The sequence below is a fragment of the Tiliqua scincoides genome, chromosome 14 (genome assembly GCF_035046505.1).
Source record: "Tiliqua scincoides isolate rTilSci1 chromosome 14, rTilSci1.hap2, whole genome shotgun sequence".
NCBI classification, from domain to species: domain Eukaryota; kingdom Metazoa; phylum Chordata; class Lepidosauria; order Squamata; family Scincidae; genus Tiliqua; species Tiliqua scincoides.
Genome location: NC_089834.1, coordinates 2,050,962 through 2,072,109, shown reverse-complemented (window position 1 = coordinate 2,072,109; position 21,148 = coordinate 2,050,962). Strand labels below are relative to the sequence as shown.

Here is a 21,148-nt window from a genome sequence, read left to right as displayed (position 1 = left end):
CCACAGTCTGGCTTCAATACCTGGAAAGATACTGGATCAAATATAACATCATCTGCACACATCCGGCTATCAGTGCAGTGATTGAGAGGAGCCAACGTAGACTTGTCTTCTTTTGAGGGGGCTACTAGCTTACTGGATGGTGCGAATGCTGTGGGTGTTTTTCATCCAGATCAGGGGTGCCCAAACCCCGGCCCTGGGGCCACTTGTGACCCTTGAGGACTCCCAATGTGGCCCTCAGGGAGCCCCCAGTCTCCGGTGAGCCTCTGGCCCTCCAGAGACTTGCTGGAGCCCGCACGGGCCAGATGCAACTGTTTGACCACTCGTGTGAGCTGTGGGATGAGGGCTCCCACCACTGCTTGCTGTTTTACGTCTGTGATGTAGTAACAGCAGCAGCAAAGGAAAGGCCGGTCCTGCTTTGTGCAAGGCCTTTTATGGGTCTTGAGCTATTGCAAGACCTTCATTCATTCATATAAGTTTATCTTTAATATATTCATTTATGTAAACTTATGTAAATTTATTCAAATTTTAAATGTGAATTAATTCTTCCCCCCCCGGCCCCCGAAACAGTGTCAGAGAGTTGATGTGGCCCTCCTGCCAAAAACTTTGGACACCCCTGATCTAGATTCCTGTAAAGCATCTGACAAGATTCCCCCTGGCATCATGATCAACAAGCCAGTAAAATACAGACTAGATCAGTGGTTCCCAAACTGTGGAACGGGAGCCACCAGTGGGTCACGAACCAATTTTTGGTGGGTCACAAAGCTGATTGCTGACAAGGCGCATGTATTGAGCCTTACAAAAACCAAAACAGAGCAGCACGTGCACATTTACTTATGAGTAGATGAATATGCCTCTGAAAAGCAGGCTGACCAAAATGGTCACAATCCAATGAACACAGGCCCCAACAAACTCTGGAGATGGAAGCCCCCCCCCGCCCCCCGCTGACAAGGAAATTGTATTGAGTCCTAAGGAAAGGAAAACTGAGTGCACATGTGCACATTTACTCATGAGTAGGCAAGTGTGCCTTGGCTCTTATTGAAGGTCAGGTGAAGGGAAACAAGTCCACGACAATGGTCCTGATCCAATGAACATGGAGCTCAACAAATGCTCCAAAAGCCCCTCCACCCCAATAGAAAATGAATAAAAACAGGTTTCCACGGCTGGTAAAGTGAACATTTTTTTTTAGTCTCATAGAAAGAGGTGGGTCCCAATAGATTGTCTTTTAAAAAAGTGGGTCCCAGTGCTAAAAAATTTGGGAAACCCTAGACTAGATGATACAACCATTCGATGGATTCACAACTAGTTGGACAACCAAACACAGAGTGTTCATCCCTGGTTCCTCATTGTCTGGAGGGTGGTTTTAAGGGAAGTACCTCCAGGTTCTGTCTTTGGGCCTGGTTCTCATTAACATTTCATCAGTGACTTTGATGAAGGGTGGCAAGGAATCTTTATTGAATTTGCAGGCAACACTAAACAGAGAGACAGAAAGTTATGCATGGGATGGAGAGAGGGAAGTTCTTTTCTCTCTTGCGCAACACCAGAACCAGGGGACATCTAGTAAAATTGACTGTTGGGCAAGTCAGAACAGACAGAAAGGAAATACTTTTTCTTTACCAAGTATGTAATTAAGCTGTGGAACTCCTTGCCACAGGATGTTTTGATGACATCTGGCCTATATGCTTTGAAAAGGGGAGCTTACAGAGTCTTTACCTACCAAATGTTTATGCCTAATAAAGGTTGACTTGACTTGACTTGAAAAGGGGAGCGGACAGGATTATGGAGGAAAACTCCATCACAGGTTACAAGCCGTGGTGGGTATGTGCAACCTCCGGGTTCTAGAAGTAGACTGTCTCAGAATGCCAGGTGCCAGGGAGTGGCAACAGGATGCAGGTCTCTTGTGGTCTTGTGGGCTCCCTGGGGCATCTGGTGGGCCACTGTGAGATGCAGGAAGCTGGACTGGATCGGCCCTTAGCCTCATCCAGCAGGGCTTTTCTTATGTTCTTAGTTCAGAAGAAGTGATGTCATGCCCAGGAAAGCAACCAGGAATGTTTACCCCAAATTTTGTGGCACTGCCTGTCATGCTTGTTTCCGACAGAGATCCCTGCTGTCAAAGAGGCCAAGACAGCCACACCATGTCAAGTCAGAAGAGCTGAGCGCTCCCTTCCTTTGGGAGAAGAGCTTAGCATTATCCATGGGGTGGGGGTGATAATGCTGAGTTCTTCTCCCAAACTGTTGGACACACTTCCTTTGCAACAAATGCTGTCAAAAGACACGTTGGGATGTTAGTTTGGGCTCCAGTGCAACCCAACGGAGAGCAGCGCCTGGTGGGCCGCCTGGGAACGTGAGAGGCTGATGTCAAGGCTACAAGTGCGCAAGTCCCATTTAGAGGATATTCTCCAGTCTGTATTTCTTGGCCGCCATGGCTTCCAGCAGCTCAGGGGCCCAGTCTCTGAGCAGGACGGCAGGCTTGGTGATCCAGTAAGGGAAGAAGACCTCTCGGTGCCTCAGCACCCCAGCCCTCACCACCTCCCGGGCACAGTCTTCTTTGGGGGACGCCTGCATGGCCAATTTCCCATCCACTTGCTTCGTGGCAGTGTCTGCAAGAAAGAAACAAGAGAGGAGGCGACGTTAGCGGGAGGGGGCATGGAAAGCAGAGAGACTCTCCCCCGGGCGGCTCACCTGTGTCAATTAATCCCAGGACAGCCACGGTGATGTCCAGGCGGATGTTCCGGATCTGCAGTTCATGGCGCAGGCTGCCGTAGAAGCCCTCCAGTGCAAACTTGGCCGAGGAATACGCAACAGTGAAGGGAGAGCTCAAGCGGCCTAAAACAGAGGGGAGAGCAATTGGCAGTGGGCAAGTGGCCACTCTCTTTGATCCTGGGCATGTTTATTTGGGAGGAAGCCCCTGGCCGAGTCCGGCGTATCGGCAGGGGTACAATGTGGCAGAGGCATTGTTCAGGCTTTGGGAGCCTGCAGAGCTGAGGGAATCGTGGAAGGGATCCAACTGGTTGGCAACCTTCAGTCTCGAAAGACGATGGTAGAAGCCTCCAGCACCCAGTATTCCCAGGCGGTCTCCCATCCAAGTACTAACCAGGCCTGACCCTGCTTAGCTTCCGAGATCAGACGAGATCGGGAGATAGTATTCAGTATAGGGAGATGGTTGGCAACCTTCAGTCTCGAAAGACTCTGGTATTAGCCTACAGCACCCGGGATTCCCAGGCGTTCTCCCATCCAAGTACTAACCAGGCCTGACCCTGCTTAGCTTCCAAGATCAGACAAGATTGGGAGATAGTGTTCAGTATAGGGAGATGGTTGGCAACCTTCAGTCTCGAAAGACTCTGGTATTAGCCTACAGCACCCGGGATTCCCAGGCGTTCTCCCATCCAAGTACTAACCAGGCCTGACCCTGCTTAGCTTCCAAGATCAGACAAGATTGGGAGATAGTGTTCAGTATAGGGAGATGGTTGGCAACCTTCAGTCTCGAAAGACTATGGTAGAAGCCTACAGCACCCAGTATTCCCAGGCGGTCTCCCATCCAAGTACTAACCAGGCCTGACCCTGCTTAGCTTCCGAGATCAGACGAGATCGGGAGATAGTATTCAGTATAGGGAGATGGTTGGCAACCTTCAGTCTCGAAAGACTCTGGTATTAGCCTACAGCACCCGGGATTCCCAGGCGTTCTCCCATCCAAGTACTAACCAGGCCTGACCCTGCTTAGCTTCCAAGATCAGACAAGATCAGGCATGTGCAGGGTATCCACAAGGTCATCTAGTCCAATACCTGGCCCAAACTGTGGGTGGCTGGTAGGTCACGAGCCCATGTGAGGTTTTGTCCTGGTTTAAACAAAACCTCCCAGCATCGAAGGTCTGGTAAGCCAGAAGGACAGCTGTTTTGAGCAGTTCCAGAGGGGTCCCTTGAAGGAGAAGGGACCACTAGGCAGGCTCTGGTTCGGTAGGGGAGCTCCAGAGTTTGGCTGCCAGGTGGGAGCCTGGTTAGTGCTGGGTCTGAGGCAGCTGAGAGGACTGGGCCTCCAGGAGCTGGGCTGCTTCAAACAGAACTGTGGCCCAAGCCCAAGAAGGGCGTTCTCAGGTCCTTCCGAAGGCAGAGGGAGCGCAGAACTGAGGCGCTGATCCACGGCAGACACCGGCTCTACAGGCTGAAGGCCCCGGGTTCAATTTTTGGCAGCATCTGCAAAAGACCCTTTTCTGCCTGAAACCTGGAAGGGCTGCTGCAAGTCTGAGTCTAGAGGGCTGAAGCCCCACTATGCGTCCTGACACCCCATCCATCAAGATTCAGCCGAGGAGCCTCAAGTGGTGGGCTTCAGCCCAGAGCAGACCACATGGCCTGCGAGGGGCTTGCTTACGTACCAGCTATGGAGGAGAGGACAATTATGCCCCCCTGCGACTCCTGCAGCATGTCCATTGCGGCCACCGTCAACTGGACATAGCTGAGAAAGTTGATAGTCATGCAGCTGGTCAAGGACTCCATGTCGCCCTCAAAAGGACCAAACCCCGACGTTCCTCCAACATGGTTCAGGACCAGGTAGTCCAAACCCCCTGCAAGAGAGAAAAGGGAGTAGAGAGATCCATAAGCACAAGGACGAGCCTGCTGGGCAAGAAAGGTGAGGCCAGGCTTCTGCCAATGCCTCTGTGATAGTGTGAGAGCCCCTTGTGAGGGGGGGGCAGGGAGCAACATTCTTGGGCCCCCACCCCAGAGTCCTGGGGCTGGGGTTCTGCTGGCTGGGCACTCACCAAGCTTGCGCTGAGTCTCTTCCACAACCTGCTGAGCCAAAGTCAGGTTACTCATGTCCGCCAGAACGTACTGAGCGGAGCCGGCCCCCAGTTCCACGCACTTCTGAACGACCTGCAGGGAAACAAGAAGGGGGCAAGGTGGGAAAAGACCCTCAGGCTTTTCTGACTCAATTGCAGGTGAATCTCTTTGGAGCCTGCAAGAAAGGGTGCTCTAGAGAGAGAGAGCCAGGTGAGTCTGTTGCCTTCCCCAAAACCCAGGAGCCTGCAGCACAGAAAAGGCTCTCCGCTCAGTGGTGTCATTAGGGTATAAGAAGAACCCTCACGCAGCAGGCCAAAGGCCCGCCTAGTCCAGCTTCCTGCATCTCCCAGGGGCCCACCAGGTGCCTTGGGGTGCCACAAGAGCCCTGCTGCCAGTCCCTTGCCTCTGGCTCTTTCTAAAACCTGGAGGGCTGCAGCACAGTCATCATGACTTGTGTATCCTATGACAGACTTTTCCTCCATCAACCTGTCCAGTCTCTTTTGAGCGGTAACTAGGCCAGACGCCATCACCGCATCCTGTGGCAAGGAGTTCCATGGACCAAAGACATGCTGGGCAAAGCAATATTTATTTTTATCTGTCCTACCTCTCCTGCCTCAATCAATTTTAGTGGCTGTCTCCTGGTTCTGCTGTGGTGCGAGAGGGACGTGAGCGTCTACTCTACCCCAGGCATCGTTTCCCGCTTACCTCCTGGAGTCGCTTCTCGCTCCTGGCTGTCACCATCAGGTGGGCCCCCATCCGTGCAAACTCATAGGCGATCTGCTCCCCGATCCCCATGCTCGCCCCAGTCACCAGGACGCGCTTCCCTCGCACCATTTCTGTGGGCAAAGACGGAGGCTCTCAGGGTGTTTCCCTTCCTTTTGCAGGCCTCCAGAATTAGCGGCGCAGATCTGTGAGCCCAGCTGGGCAACATGTCACAATGCTGGCTATCAGAGACATACTGGCTTTCGAGGTGGGGGGCCTGGGTTCAAATCCTCACTCAGCCCTGAAATCCACTGGAACATTGTAGAGTTGTTGGGAGCACTTCGTGGCGCTGGTCCAAAGGCAAGACGGGATCCTCCCCTGTCATTTTTCCAGAGCTCCCAGTTGCACAGAACCGCCTGTTCTCTGGTGGATCCCCAGCACCCCAGGTAGCCGCTGACATCTCTGACAACTCTGCAGCAGCAATTATGCAGAGTGAAAAAAACCTTTGCTCCGCATCATGATGTCACCCAGGTGTTTCTGCAGCAACCTTTGCTCTGACCTTCCTTGTGGGTGCTACTGTTTGGCAAGCGCACTTATCGGTAGATCGACTTTCCTCATCCATAGCTAACCCCTCCTTCCTGGCTGTGTTCCATTGGCAAGCAACACGGGAACATCCTAGCAAGAGCGGCTCCCTTTCTGTTGTCAGAGAGTTCAGATCTGCGGAGGATTCCGCCCTGGTTGTTGCACTGCCTAGAGCTGAAAGCACGCACAGAACTGGCAGCAGCAGCACCCTGTACATAGGTCAGCCTCATGGTTGGCAACCTTCAGTCTCGAAAGACTATGGTAGAAGCCTACAGCACCCAGTATTCCCAGGCGGTCTCCCATCCAAGTACTAACCAGGCCTGACCCTGCTTAGCTTCCAAGATCAGATGAGATTGGGCCTGTGCAGGGTAAGAACAGCCCCACTGGATCAGGCCATAGGCCTGTCGTATACTTGGTCTCACACTCCCAGGGTTTTGGGTGCTCAGAGTTGTTGGTTCTGAACCCTAGAGCCCTCAAAGATCCCTGTTTGGTAGTACTGCCACCACCCTGTAAGAGCCAGTGCCTCAGTCCAGGGACACCGAGACCCTCTAGGCTTAACTATATCCCTTGTAGGCACTGAGCACTTTCTTTACTTAAAGTCTCAGTCCTCAAGTTTCTAGTCCACAATGAGGATTTTTGATAGCTTGCTGAATGGCTAGGCAGGATTCTGAACCTTTGTCCCCAACAGACAATGAACCAACATGGTAAAAGGATTTTTACTTTACATAGGGTTACAAAAAGTTACAAAAGGCAGCAAATGCTAGAGGCATAAAAACTTCTAGGAAACATATCAGCATAAAACAACAAAGCTAACTGGCTAACTCTATTATTCTCTGACTCTCACCTCGGTCAGCTTCTTTTGTAGATCCTCAGGCCCAGTTACCTATGAGGCCAGATGGTCCTGGCGGGGCAGGATGTGCACCCACCACCATTTCCACCAAGAGACAAAAACCAAAGACCCTGTCCTCCGGAAGTGGGGCTGGAAGCTCGCCCTCTCAGCTCTTCCCTCCCCCCTGGAGATCTACAGCTGCATTCCATCCTTGATGGGCGTCTTTCTGGCTGCCTAGGTGCTACATTATCACCTTCCATTGAATTGTAAATCCTTGCAGCTAGGACTGCAAGCCCCTTGCAAGCCCCTTCTGTGTTACTGGGTTACTGTGGTTCAGGCTTTGCAATGCTACTAGGCCTAAACTGTACATATTCATGACAAGGCCCATCTAGTCCAGCTTCCTGTATCTCACAGCGGCCCACCAAATGCCCCAGGGAGCACATCCTGCATGCACCTGCCATCTCTTTGGTCTACTCTGTGCGCAACTGAGGGGGCAGGTATTCCCACTTCAGCTTCTGGCCCACGGTGGAACAGCCACATGCTCCAGCAAACACACTGAGGATTTGGTTTTTGCTGTGTCTCCGCCATGACACAGCCAAGAGCTGCCACCTGCACATCCCTGCACGTCCAGGGCAGCTGCCGGAAGACAACCAGTGACCCATTGCACCCTCAATAAAAGTGCAATAGACCCTCAATAAGGGTGCGTGTGAACAGATCCAAGGGGGGCAGAGCGGTGGTGTAGCTAATGATTGTGTAGCCTGGTGCCAAGCTCAAAATGAGGCCCCAGAAGTGATGTCACAACCAGAAGCGATGTCAAGCCCGGGTTTTTAAAAAGTGAAAACTGAAGGAAAATATGTCTCCTCCCCCCAGAAGCTCGTCACTTGCTTGCTCTGCCGCTTTTCCCCAGCTAGCGGAATAACTAAGGCATCTATCTGCTACCTGGACTCAAAGAGGATATTGTAGCCCCCCCATGACAAAAACAAATTTAATTAATTAAGCAAATAAATAGAAAGTGCGCCCCTTATTGGTTAGAGACACTGCTGGGGTGAAGAGGGACAGTTATTCTCCCCCCTAAATATAAGAGGAGTATCACTTGAAAAGGTGTCTCTTAACTCAGCAGGGGTAGCTGTAATATGATACATGGAAATGAGAACTGACTTATATTAACACCTTATTGGTTCAATGCTGTGCCCTAATAACATCTCATTGGCTCTCAGAACAATCAGTCTTATAGATCAGTTTTGAGATAAAGAAACCCACTTTTTGTTCCATAAGGTAGTTGTGTTTCCATTTTCTGGCTACCTGGCCATAACTTTTGATAGAATACAGATATTCCAGTGGGGTTTGTTGCATTGCATTCCTCATTAAAGTACCTTTCCAATGATATATAACATGATGGTATTATTTGTACATACCAATTTTTTTTCACAATTTTGGCCACCAGAGTCAAACTCAGCTTGTTGCCCCTCCCCAAAGTTTGCTGCCCGATGCAACTGCTACCCCCTGCACCCCCTTAGCTACTCCACTGGGGCAGAGAGGATCCCTTGTCTTCTGGCTGCTGCAGACGTTCAGGGCAGTTCTTGGGAAGGGGCTGGTTTTGCTTACCTTCTGAAAAGGTGTCGGGGGTGTACAAATAGTAGGCAGTGAGGCCGACCAGCAGCAATGCGACAGTCCGGAGAACAGCCATCACTGCTCAGTGCACTTTCCAGGTTTCAGTGATAGGAGTCAACAAGGCTTCGGTTTCAACGAGATAATGAGATGGGGCGGGACTCTCCTCCTGCTCATTCAGCCACCCACTTTCCCAGTTGAAGGAACTTTCCCAGCAGGGCTCAGTTTGCTCTTTCTGCAGTTAGTTCGAAAGGGAGAGGCTCCAGGCACTGAGTGTTTTACAAGAGCCAGCTCAGGCTTGGCAAGAACCGTCCTGCCAGAATAATCTCACCTCCTTTCTTGATGGAGTGCCTGGTCTAGCTGAAGAGGGCAGAGGGGAGGGAGATTTCTACAGTGCATGGGGGTAACAGAGCAGTCCTATGCATGTCCACCTCCAAAGTAAGCCCTGCTGTGACCAGTCGGGCTTACTCCCAGGAAAGTGTGCACAGGATTGTAGCCAAAGTCTCCAACAATATCCTTGTGGATAAAATGGAAAAAGCATAGGCAAGTTGGCACCACTGCAAAATGCATTCAGAACTGATTGAACCACCATTTATTCCTAGAGGTGTGATTTTTTTAGTGATTATAAAATTCAAACACATCACACTGCTTTGTGCACTTCTCATTTTAGAAAGAAAGACCATTTTCTAACACCTAATTGACTGGCGACAATCAGCCTGAAGAAAACACAGGTCATGGTTCAGGATGTGGACTCACCTCCCTGCATTACAATCTCTGCGCATGAACTGGAGGTTGTCCATGACTTTGTGTACCTTGGCTCAACGATCTCCGACACTCTTTCTCTCGATACCGAGCTAAACAAACGCGTCGGTAAAGCAGCTACCACGTTTTCCAGACTCACAAAGAGAGTCTGGTCCAACAAGAAGCTGACGGAACATACCAAGATCCAGGTCTACAGAGCTTGCGTCCTGAGTACACTTCTGTACTGCAGCAAGTCATGGACTCTTCACTCGCAACAGGAGAGGAAACTGAACGCTTTCCACATGCGCTGCCTCCGACGCTTCCTCGGCATCACCTGGCAGGACAAAGTTCCTAACAATACAGTCCTGGAACGTGCTGGAATCCCTAGCATGTATGCACTACTGAAACAGAGACGCCTGCGTTGGCTCGGTCATGTTGTGAGAATGGATGATGGCCGGATCCCAAAGGATCTCCTCTATGGAGAACTCATGCAAGGAAAGCACCCTACAGGTAGACCACAGCTGCGATACAAGGACATCTGCAAGAGGGATCTGAAGGCCTTAGGAGTGGACCTCAACAAGTGGGAAACCCTGGCCTCTGAGCGGCCTGCTTGGAGGCAGGCTGTGCAACATGGCCTTTCCCAGTTTGAAGAGACACTTGGCCAACAGTCTGAGGCAAAGAAGCAAAGAAGGAAGGCCCATAGCCAGGGAGACAGACCAGGGACAGACTGCACTTGCTCCCAGTGTGGAAGGGATTGTCACTCCCGAATCGGCCTTTTCAGCCACACTAGACACTGTTCCAGAACCACCTTTCAGAGCGCGATACCATAGTCTTTCGAGACTGAAGGTTGCCAACTACTAATTGACTGGGTAATTATTGGGACTGCATCTGCTGATACCATACCACCTACCTACCTGTCACCTACTTAGTACACTTTTAAAGTGATTATAATTTATAATTATAATTTATAAAAATGCTTCCTTGGGATAAAAACACATAACACCATTTTCTGCACTTTTTCCTGGAGGAAAAAACAAAATCTGGGGAAAAAAATGTTTCTAACCATTCCTAATGAGTGCTAATTAGTGGCTTTGCATTAAACTGGAGGAAAGGATTCAGTTGGGCATCAGAGGACTGTGTCTGGGGTCCTGTGAGGCTCAACATTTTTATAAGTGACCTGGACAACTGGGGTCCTTATCAAATTTGCAGATACAGAAAGCTCAAGGAGGGGGGAGCATGAAGGGTGGATCAGCCTGGAAGACTACATCAAGATTCAAAACAACTTGGACAGACTCAGAGCCCAGTCCTAACCCATTTTCCAGGGCCGGTGCAGCTATATCAATAGGGAGTGCGCTGCATCCTCTGGTGGGGGGACAGTCACAGAGGCCTCCTCAAAGTATGGGAGCATTTGTTCCCTTACCTCAGGGCTGCATTGTGGCTGCACTGGAGCTGGAAAGTTGGATAGGACTGGGCCCTCAGTCATTACGCCCAAACCAGGCAAGCGCAAAGGGGCTTTAAAAACCACACCAAAATTCAGAAGTACAGAACGAGGGAGCCCTGGTGGTGTCAACATGTCAAAAGGATCTGTGTGGTGAATCGCGCCCTCCTAAGCATGTCGGCTCAGAAGTAGGTCCCACTGTGTTCCGTGGGACCCGCTCCTTGGTGTGCACACCTGTAAGTCCCCTACATATGGACAGGTCCAGTTGCAGGGGACTGTACATAAGTTGAAATGTATGTAGGTCGAACCACCCAGATCTCGCTGGCCAGGTGTGATCATGCCCCCCCCCCAATCTGCTGTCGCTGCCGCCACCTTCCTCCAAACTGTGGCCGATGCAGTCCACTATGACCTGCCCGAGAGAGAAGCAAATCATGGGAAGGCCCCCATTGCTCTCTCCCTTCAGGTGAGCCTACAAGGGGCCTCTGGCTTGCCAGAGGCACGAGCCAAAGGGCAAGAGCCAAAGGGCTCTTTGCCCATGGTTCTTCACCTAGTGGAGCGAGACTAAACAGCCCGACTGAAGAACTATGGGACCTAGCAGCTCGACTGAAGAACCACGCAGTTAGCAGTCTATAACTTGTGTCTAACGTTGCCCTGCTCTTGGCCTGGTCTGCACCCTTCGGGGAATTTTGTGAGTTGGTGCCTCCTCCTCCCTTATGTCCAAGTCCTGACGCAGGAGTAAGGAAGGAGTAGGGCTGCCCCTGTGAGAGAGGGGAACCGGAAGGTGGGTGAGATTGCACCTCTGTGAGAGAGGGGTGGGGAACGATGTGGTGTGCTGCTATCAGGACTGGATAGGACAAGAGAGGTGGTTTTTGGAGTGGGTTGTTGGACCTTGTAGATCAGGGCCTTTCCTCACTCCCCCCTTTAAATCTCTGGTTTTTAATTGGGTGTGGACTTTTTTAGTGTCAAATTTTAATCTGAGCAGGTGCATTGTTATAGTGGCTTTTAAGGCAGGCCTTGCCAGTAAGTTATGTGCTTATCTTCTGAGGGGAGCTACGGGGAGGGGAATAGTGCCACCATCAACAGCGTAACGGGCCATGGAAGATATGGTGGTGGGGCGAGGGCTGGCCGTTCCAGGGGAAGGAGGGTCCATCGTAGACAGATCGTCCCTCTTTCCAGCCTTCCCTCCAGCTCTCTGACGACTGGGGACCTTGGCAGTAGTGCCCTGGGTCGGAAACTGCTGCTCTTAAATGCCAGGTCAGTCAACAATAAAACCGGTCTCATCCAGGATTTAATCCTGGGTGAGGGTGCTGGGTGAGACCTGGTTGGATGATGCGGGAGGAGTGAACCTTTCCCAGCTCTGTCCTCCAGGTTTCCGGGTAGTGCAGCAGCCACGACTGCAGGGACCGGGGGGAGGGGTCGCGACAGTCTATCAGGAGTCCATCTCCCTTGCCAGGAGCCCTGTCCAGCAATTCACTGGGTTTGAGTGTCTATATGTCTCGTTGGAAGGGCAGGACAGGATTGGGATTCTGTTGGTGTACTGTCCGCCTTGCTGCCCAACAGTCTCCCTGCCTGAGCTGACTGGGTTGATCTCGGACGTTGCATTGGAGGCCCCGCGCCTATTGGTGTTGGTGCACGCCGAGGCCCCAGAGGTAGGTCCAGCTCAGGATTTCATGACTGCCATGGCAACCATGGGCCTGTCACAAAAGACAGTTGTCTCTACCCCAACCCATGAGGCTGGACACATGCTAGACCTGGTGTTTTTGTCTGGGCAAAGGGATGGTGATCTGGATGTGGAGGAGATCAACATCACTCCGTTTTCAAGGACAGATCACTTCCTGGTAAGGTTTAGACTTGTTGCGGCCTCCTGTCTCCGCAGAGGCGGAGGACCTTATTGTCTGGATCTGTCCATCCGTAGACGGATGGATCTGAATGGTTCCATCCGAATGGTTTCCTGAGGGCTCTGGGGGATTTTCCTGCTGCTAAGGCCAATGACTCATCTGAGGCTCTGGTTGATCTCTGGAACACAGAGATGGCCAGGGCTGTGGATGAGATTGCTCCTGAGCGGCGCCTCCCAGCCAGCAGAGTCAAAGTGGCTCCTTGGTTTACCAAGGAGCTTCGAATGATGAAGCGGCAGGGTAGGCGTCTTGAGCGACGGTGGAGGAAGACTCATGACAGATCCGACCAGACACAGGCTACGGCCCACTACAGGGCCTACTCTGTGGTGATAATGGCAGCAAAGCGCTTTCTTCTCTGCCACTATCGCGTCTGCACATAGCTGGCCAGCAGAACTGTTCCGTGTGGTATGGGGTCTCCTCCATCAGACCCCATCAGTAGATCGGGAGGACCACACGGAGGTCCGCTGTAACACCTTTGCCAGGCACTTTGCGGATAAAATCGCTGGAATTCGCCACGACTTGGACTCCATGTTGACAATGTCTAGTGATGTCCCCGTGGCACCTGTCAATCCCGTTTTGTGGGATTCTTTTCAGCTTGTAGTACCTGAGGATGTGGACAGGATCCTTTGGAGTGTGAGGCCATCCACCTACCTGCTGCATCCGTGCCCAGCATGGCTAGTTAGACCTGCCTGGGAGGGACTGGCCGAGTGGACAGAGAGGGTAGTAAATTCATCTTTGAGGGAGGAGGTGGTGCCGCTGGCATTAAAGCAAGCAGTGGTTCACCCCCTCCTGAAAAAGCCCTCTCTGGACCCCTCTATGTTGGACAACTATCGGCCAGTTTCGAACCTTGGCCAGTTTCGTTTCTGGGCAAAGTGATCGAGTGGGTGGTGGCATCTCAGCTCCAGAGGATCCTGGATGAAGTGGATTATCTGGATTCCTTTCAATCTGGCTTCAGGCCTGGCTTCGGGACCGAGACGCCTTGGTAGATGACCTACTTGGTCGCCTACTTGATGACCTACTTGGGTGACGGGACTTGGTCGCCTTGGTAGATGACCTACTTGAGGGCTGAACGGAGGGAGTGCATCCTTGCTACTCATCCTTTTAGACCTCTCAGTGGCTTTTGACACCATTGACCATGGTGTCCTTCTGGGACGGTTGGCCGAGGTGGGGATCGGGGGCACTGTTTTGCAGTGGTTCCAGTCCTTCTTGGCCGACAGGTCCCAGATGGTGGTTTTGCGGGACTCCTGTTCGGCACCCTGGCCCTTGAGGTGTGGGGTGCCACAGGGTTCTATATTGTCCCCCATGTTGTTTAACATCTACATGAAACCGCTGGGAGAGGTCATCCGGAGCTTTGGAGTTGGGTGCCATCAGTATGCTGATGACACTCAGCTCTATCTCTCCTTTCCACCTGACTCCAGGGTGGCTGTCTCTGTCCTGGAGCGTTGCCTGGAGGCAGTTGGGATCTGGATGAGGGCGAACAAGCTGAGATTAAATCCGGATAAGACAGAGGTCCTCCTGGTGCAGAAATCCACGATGTGGGTGGTGGACTGTTGCTCTGCTCTGAATGGGGTTGCACTCCCCCTGAAAGAGCAGGTTTGCAGCTTGGGGGTTCTCCTGGACTCGCATCTCCTCCTGGATGTCCAGGTGTCAGCTGTGGCCAGGAGTGCCTTTGCCCAGCTTCAGCTGGTGCGCCAGCTGCGGCCGTACCTGTCTCAGGCGGATATGGCCACGGTGGTCCATGCCATAGTGACATCAAGATTAGATTATTGTTACGCGCTCTACGTGGGGCTGCCCCTGAAGACGGTCCAGAAACTACAGCTAGTGCAGAATGTGGCGGCTCGTGTAGTTGCTGGGGGTCAGCGGTTTGACTCTGCCACGCCGCTACTCCGGTGGCTGCACTGGCTGCCCATTCGTTTCCAGGCTGAATTCAAGGTGCCGGTTATGACCTTTAAAGCCCTAAACTGCTTGGGACCAGCGTATTTGAGAGACCGCCTTCTTCCATATAATCCAGTCCATTCTCTAAGAAGGGGCCCTGTTGGTTGTGCCGTCATTGAAAGTGGTGAAGGGAATGGCGGCCAGAAACAGGGCCTTTTCGGTGGTGGCACCTACACTATGGAACTCCCTCCCCTTTGAATTGAGAGCTGCTTCCTCATTATTAGCGTTCCGGCAGGGCCTGAAGACTTTTTTATTCAGGAAAGCCTTCGAGGCACCATAAGAGCTGTTGCTATAAATTTGTCTTTTACTGCATGCTATGTATTTTATCCATGTATTTTATCTTAATTGTTTTAACTGTTTTGTAATTTATTATTATTATTATTATTATTATTTTAATTTATACCCCACCTTTTTGCCCAACGGGCACACAAGGCAGCTTACAATTTAAAAGTACAACATGAAAAACAATCATTAAAAACAATTTACAATAATTAAAAAATCTAAAAACAAACAAACCCCATGGATTTTCATATAAAAAGCAAGAACCAAGAACGCCAGCCAGCCTGTCAACAATTAAAAGCTTTTTAAAATAAAAAGGTCTTCAGTCCACGCCGAAACGTTAGCAACGAGGGAGCAGTTCTCAGTTCTAAGGGGAGGGTATTCCAAAGTTCGGGGGCCACCACCGAGAAGGCCCTCTTCCTGGCCGCTGCCCCTCTCACATCACTTAGTGGCGGCACAGTCAAAAGGGCCCCCCCAGATGATCTAAGAGCACGGGCAGGATTGTAGGGAAGGAGGCGGTCCCTCAAATTCAAGAACATAAGAACATAAGAACAGCCCCACTGGATCAGGCCATAGGCCCATCTAGTCCAGCTTCCTGTAACTCACAGCGGCCCACCAAATGCCCCAGGGAGCACACCAGATAACAAGAGACCTGCAAGGCTTTCTGGGAATTGTAGTTAAGAACATAAGAACAGCCCCACTGGATCAGGCCACAGGCCCATCTAGTCCAGCTTCCTGTATCTCACAGCGACCCACCAAATGCCCCAGGGAGCACACCAGATCACAAGAGACCTCATCCTGGTGCCCTCCCTTGCATCTGGCCTTCTGACATAGCCCATTTCTAAAATTAGGAGGTTGTGCATACACATCACATTTTTAATCTTTATCTGCTGTTTTGTATTTTTAACCTGATTGTTAGCCGCCTTGGGTGCCCTTCGGGGAGAAAAGCGGAATATAAATCGAATAAATAAATAAATAAATAAATAAATAAATAAATTCCCTTCCTTACCTCTATCTGGCCCACAGCAGGCTTCTGGATCCCTGCAAGCCTCTGGCCTGCTCAACCAAACATGACCAGAGTTGTGCTCCAGTTGCATCTGGAGGATGTTCTGAGGCCAGGGATCCCTGAGAATGCCTTCTAAAGACCTGAGAACATCACTTCCTGGTTTTCCTGAAAAACCAGGTGTTTTGGGGCTGTCTGAAGCTCTTAGGCTTTCTAATGTATTTATTAAATTTTATATTTAAAATTTATTTTTACGGTCCTCAACACCATGCCAGATATTTGATGTGGCCCTCTGGCCTAAAAGTTTAGAGAAACCCGATTTTCAGGGACAGCACAAATGCTGTCCGTGAAAGTGAATGTGCCGTCCCTGTAAATGAAATCAGAAGCCCTGCACTTCCAGGGCACAGAAGCGCACAAGAAGGGTTTTAGTGGTCTTTTTTGTTGCGCAGAGGTGGCAGATCTGAGACAGGCTGCACAGCAGCTCACAAGGAGCCCGTTAAGGGTTTCGGTGTTTTTTTCTGCAGCACAGAGGCAGTGGACACAAGGTGGCCTCAAGTGGAGTTCCAGGCCGCGCTGCCCCTGGCCAGAGGTCACTCCCCAGCACCACAAGGAAGTGTGCACCGGCCTTTTATTCGCATAGCATCTTCCCACTCACAAGAACAGACATTTAGGGCCCCGTTGGTCGAGAATCGGGGCCTGAGTTTTCGTCCCCTTTCTCGTCACTGTTGTTGCCTCGGACCTTGGCCAGCACAGGGGTGTTGAAAACTGTGGAGGCGCCAGATGGGCCTGTGTTCTGTGAAGATGGAGCCGGATGATTGGCGAAAGTCCTGGGGAGAGAAACACATTCCTGTGAAGCAGTCCCAGGCCACTCATGGCACAGGTCTGAATTGGAATAGCTTGAGCTGTAAATGCCCTCTTCACAAGGAATCCCAAGAACTGTCCTCTGCGGAGATCAGCAGTGCCAGCGCCAAAGGACAATCCCCGAGACCTCTCGGAGCATGCCAGGATATGGCATAAAATGGTATGGTATGAAACCAATATGGGCTTGCAATGGAGTTCTCTATTAAAACACAAGAAGAGCCCGGCTGCATCAGGCCAGGGCCCATCTAGTCCAGCTTCCTGCATTTCCCAGTGGTGCACCAGGTGCCTCTGCGATCACACAAGACAACAATCCTGCATCCTGTTGCCACTCCCTGGCACCTGGCATCCAGAGACAGCCTACTTCTAAACCAGGAGGTTGCACACACCCATCATGGCTTGTCACCTGGGAATGGGCTTTTCCTCCATCAATCTGTCCAAGCCCCCTTCTCAAGGCATCCAGGCCAGACGCCATCACCACATTCTGAGGCAGGGAGTTCCACAGACTAACTACAGGCTGGATAGAGAAATATTTTTCTTGTGCCTGTCCTAACTCTCCCAACGCTCAATTCTAGCGGCTGTCCCCTGGTTCCGATGTTGTGTGCGAGGGAAAAGAACATCCCTCTATCCATTCTGTCTACTCCCTGCACTACTTTATATGTCTCCCCCCTCATGTGCCCTCTTTCTAGACTGAAATGCCTCTTTGTATGGGAATGTTGCTGTGGAATTGAGGGCTACATACAGGAAACTGTCAGTGCCTGGAGAGACATGCCAAATGCTGCCTCTTCCGTTGCCCAGCAGTACCAGCGCCTGCTTACCTGTCCCACCCTTCCTTCCTCCTCCCCCCACTACCTAGATTCAAGAAAGAGTTAGTGCAGAGGAGGAGGGTGGTGGGCTAGCTAGACCGTCTCCTCTTCCACTCAACTCCTTGCGCACCCAGGGAACAGGTGATGGAGCAGCAAAGGCAGTTGGATGAGTAGAAGCTGGTGCCCCCCATCATCTGTTGCCTGAGGCAGCTGCCTCAGTCGGCCTAATCGGTGGGGACAGCCCTACTTCCAAATGCAACCTCAAAAGGAGCCCATACCTTGCAGAATTGGAGTATTTCAGCTTGGTGGTGGAGCCGCTGCACAGGAAGGAGGGACGAAAGCTGCTGGGATTCAGCATTAAGGGGTTCAGGTCAACCATACTTCAGAAAGACCAAGAGGGGAAATGGTTAGACTTGGAATTTCACTGGGCAAGAAAACAACAAATTCACACCCTAGACTTCCACACGTTCCCTGGGAAATGGAGCTCTGTGAGGTTGGCTCCCTCCCAACACCTCTAGCAGACTTCAGTCTCCTGGACCCACTGGTGGGGGGAAGCCACGACAGTGGAGGTGGCAATCAAGCCAGATACTGACTCTGCTCCCAGTGCCGGCCAGCTCAGTGCTGCTCTTGCTGTGGGGCTCCCAATGGGACTTTTCCCAGCCCTTCCTGGAGAGGCTGCCAGGGACTGAACCCGCTCCCTCCTGTAGGCAAAGCAGGGGGCCTACACAATTGCCATGCTGCTCCCCATTTTGGCTCAGGGGTCTCCCTGCCCCACACAGTGCCGGTCCAGCCCTGCTGCTTCCTGATGTGCATCACCAGCAGGTTGTGACAGGAGGCTTCCTCCTCAAGTCCGCCACTGCCGTTGCCTTCCTGCAACCTGCTGCCATCTGGATTGACCTCAGTCCCAAGAGGAGCAGGTCATTCTCCCCTATCATGCTTCTGGCATGCTTCACCTCTGGGTCTCACAGCAGAGCAGAAAGAATACAGTAAGGGTTGGGGGGTGGGTGCAGCGCAGACCAGGGCCAGCATCAGACAGCGTTCTGGGAGGTGCCACCCTGGGACCAAAAAGTCACTTGCTAAAATCCTCATTTTGCTCATACAGAGTTCCCCAAAAGAATCCCTCCTGCATAAGATTCAGAAATAATCATCTTTATGAAGAACTTCCTTCCCTTCTTCGTGTTTGGTTCCCCCCCCCCCATACCGTCAAGTCTTCTGGTCATTTCCTGCCCTCACCCTCCCCTTGCACCCTCCCAAAGGTCACCCACCTCTTCTGATTGACGGAAGACATGCCAGTCCAAAGCTGCTTCAGATCCGTGCTGGAACCCACCGATCTCTCCATCTGCTGGGGGGCAAAACAGAAATCACCACCACCACAGTTAAAAAGCCTTGGAACTGTGCAAAGCATTCACACACGTATCGCCTTGATGCAGCCACAAACACCCTGAAAGGGTTGAGTCAGTAAGTAAGGTAAGCTTCATTATTCCCATACTGCAGGTGGGGAAAACTGAGGCTGAGAGGGAGGGGCTTGCCGAAGGCCACCTACAGTGAGAATTCCCAGGAGAGCCAAGCTTTGAACCGGCCATGTCCCGTTCTGCAGCTCAGGCTCTCAGTCATGCTGCTGTCCCAACCCCTGAAGGATCGACGACGATCCACATACCATGATTAGAGGTGTGATTTTTCGGTGGTAACAAAATAAAAACACATCACACCGCTTTCTGCACTCCTCACTTTAGGAAAAACATAAAAAGCCCAAAATCTGCAAAAAAAATGAAACTGTTTTCTAACACCTCTACGTATTTGTCACTGTAGGCTGGTTGGGTGGGGGTGCACCTGGCTAATGACTCTGGCTGCATCTGCGGACACTATACCACCTATATCACCGACGGAGTACACTTTTAAAGCAATTATCATTTATCATTATAATTTAAAAAATGTGCCCTTGGAATAAAAGCTCAGAGCACCACTTTCTGCACTTTCCCTCCTTGGAAGAAAATGAAATCTGCAAAAAAGTAAGAACATTTAAGAGCACCTCTAGCCATGACCCTTCCAGAACTGCCCTTTCCCACATCCCCTAAAACATACTGCAGGAGCCGAGAGCTCCTCGCTCTTTTCGCCAACCTCAATTTTGTAGGCCTGTATAATCATTCAAGACAGAACAGACATAGGATTAAATCATTGGTGGCCCGAGCCAGGTGGGTCCCAGAGCCACAACACTTACAAGGGTTGAGCTGGAGCATGTGAAACAACCTATTCCAAGAGCTCAGGCCTTTCTCCCTTATAATAGAAATGTGACAGACTGAATTGGGAGTCTGTTGCAGAAGGTTAACATCTCCAATTTACAATTTACAAACCCTCCACCAAAGTACAACAGGTTCTGTGATTGGCTAAGGGATGCAAGAGATCCTCTCTCTATGGCAGGAGTATATCGGGCCCCGCGCAGCTGTGGACCCGTATACATTGGCACCACCACGAGGAGTATAAAAACAAGGATAGCAGAACTGCTGGTTACAACAAGCTGAAAAATTGGCCGTTGTAGAGCACGTAGCTGAGACTGGGCACAGAGCGGATTTTAAGCAGACTTTGTCCACTGCCAGCCTGGATTGGCAGAGAGGCCACAGAGATGTATAAACATCAAAAAAACAGAATGGACTGGACTGGAGAGAGGAGATGTGGAGTGTAAATGACTCTTGGCTACCAGCACTAAACCAATGAAAGTATCTGGGACTTTAAGAACTGAGAGAGAATAGGTACTTGGGACCTTTAAGACCAGAACATCCATTACATCAGTTGTACGGATAGTTTGAAGAGCTGCTTGCTATAGCTTTGTCCTTTGAGAATGCCTACCAAATTAGTAGGCAAAACCTTAGGTGAGAACAGCTTTATTCAACTATGGCCTATCAGTCCGACCACCCCTCATTTCAGTGTGGGACTTCCACGTACAGGGACAGTGTGGACGATGTCTGCAAACAGGCTGTCCCTTCTGTGTTTCATAACAGTGCATGAGGCACGTGGTAAGGGTTTGAGCCTTGTTTTTGTAGCAGATCTGGGATAGCATCAGGTGGAGTTCCGGGTCATGCTGCCCCTGGTTCCACGGAGGAGCCAGCCCTGACTCAAAAGTGTGCATGGAGAAGCAGGCAATTTCCTCCCCAGCCAAACATCACACCAGCAGTGCTACTTCAATGCTCAGGACTAGTTTCAACACAGGCACAGTGCAACCGTTTGGTGGTCCAGGGAGCTTAGCAGAGGCCATCAGCACAAACCTGCTTTGGGAATGAGCCAAAGATCTTGGGCATGGCCAGGTCTGACAGCTGCGTCTGGCTAGGGCTGAACCCTCCCAATGGGATGCTCCTTCTCATCCTCGTCTCTGACGGCCATCGCGACATGCTCTTGGCAGCTGCAAAGGAACAGAAGCGCCTCCAGGTTAGAAGTCTACATGCAACGCAGCAGCAAATGCAGGCTCATCTCTGGGGAAGCCCTCCGAAGAGGAACAATCACATCTAGGAGTCTGCAAACTGGGAGAACTGAGGAGCCCAGGAAGTTGACAGAGAGAGCAGGCACGACCCACCATGGGCGTAGCTGTTGGCCTTCTCCATCTCCTCCTTCAGCTGCGCCACCTTCTCAGCCATCTCCATCTCCCCCACCACGTTCATGTAGTTCAGGTCTCCTTGAAGCATGGAAAAGACCTTGGCCTGGAAGATAGCA

General features: G+C 51.3%; 1 protein-coding gene and 3 pseudogenes across 1 annotated transcript; all 4 read right to left on the bottom strand.

The window, feature by feature from the left end:
• Window positions 1-1,160: 1,160 nt before the first annotated feature.
• On the bottom strand, window positions 1,161-8,749 carry LOC136634320 (hydroxysteroid 11-beta-dehydrogenase 1-like protein A). Its single transcript, XM_066609795.1, has 6 exons — window positions 8,489-8,749; window positions 5,476-5,606; window positions 4,752-4,863; window positions 4,368-4,556; window positions 2,680-2,823; window positions 1,161-2,597 (listed from the first exon to the last, which is right to left on the bottom strand). The coding sequence occupies exons 1-6, from the start codon at window positions 8,568-8,570 to the stop codon at window positions 2,383-2,385; spliced, it is 873 nt and encodes a 290-aa protein (XP_066465892.1). The 5' UTR covers window positions 8,571-8,749; the 3' UTR covers window positions 1,161-2,382.
• LOC136634994 (5S ribosomal RNA) lies at window positions 3,043-3,168 on the bottom strand (annotated as a pseudogene).
• Window positions 3,499-3,621, bottom strand: LOC136634664 (5S ribosomal RNA; annotated as a pseudogene).
• LOC136634943 (5S ribosomal RNA) lies at window positions 6,321-6,442 on the bottom strand (annotated as a pseudogene).
• Window positions 8,750-21,148: the final 12,399 nt, after the last annotated feature.

Excerpts from the sequence above, each read along its gene's own strand:
- LOC136634320 (XM_066609795.1), bottom strand. The coding sequence starts at position 8,570 with ATGGCTGTTCTCCGGACTGTCGCATTGCTGCTGGTCGGCCTCACTGCC. Across the intron at positions 4,864-5,475 it reads GCGAGAAGCGACTCCAGGAG|GTCGTTCAGAAGTGCGTGGA; the intron begins GTAAGCGGGAAA and ends GTTTCCCTGCAG. Across the intron at positions 4,557-4,751 it reads AGAGACTCAGCGCAAGCTTG|GGGGTTTGGACTACCTGGTC; the intron begins GTGAGTGCCCAG and ends TCTCTCTTGCAG.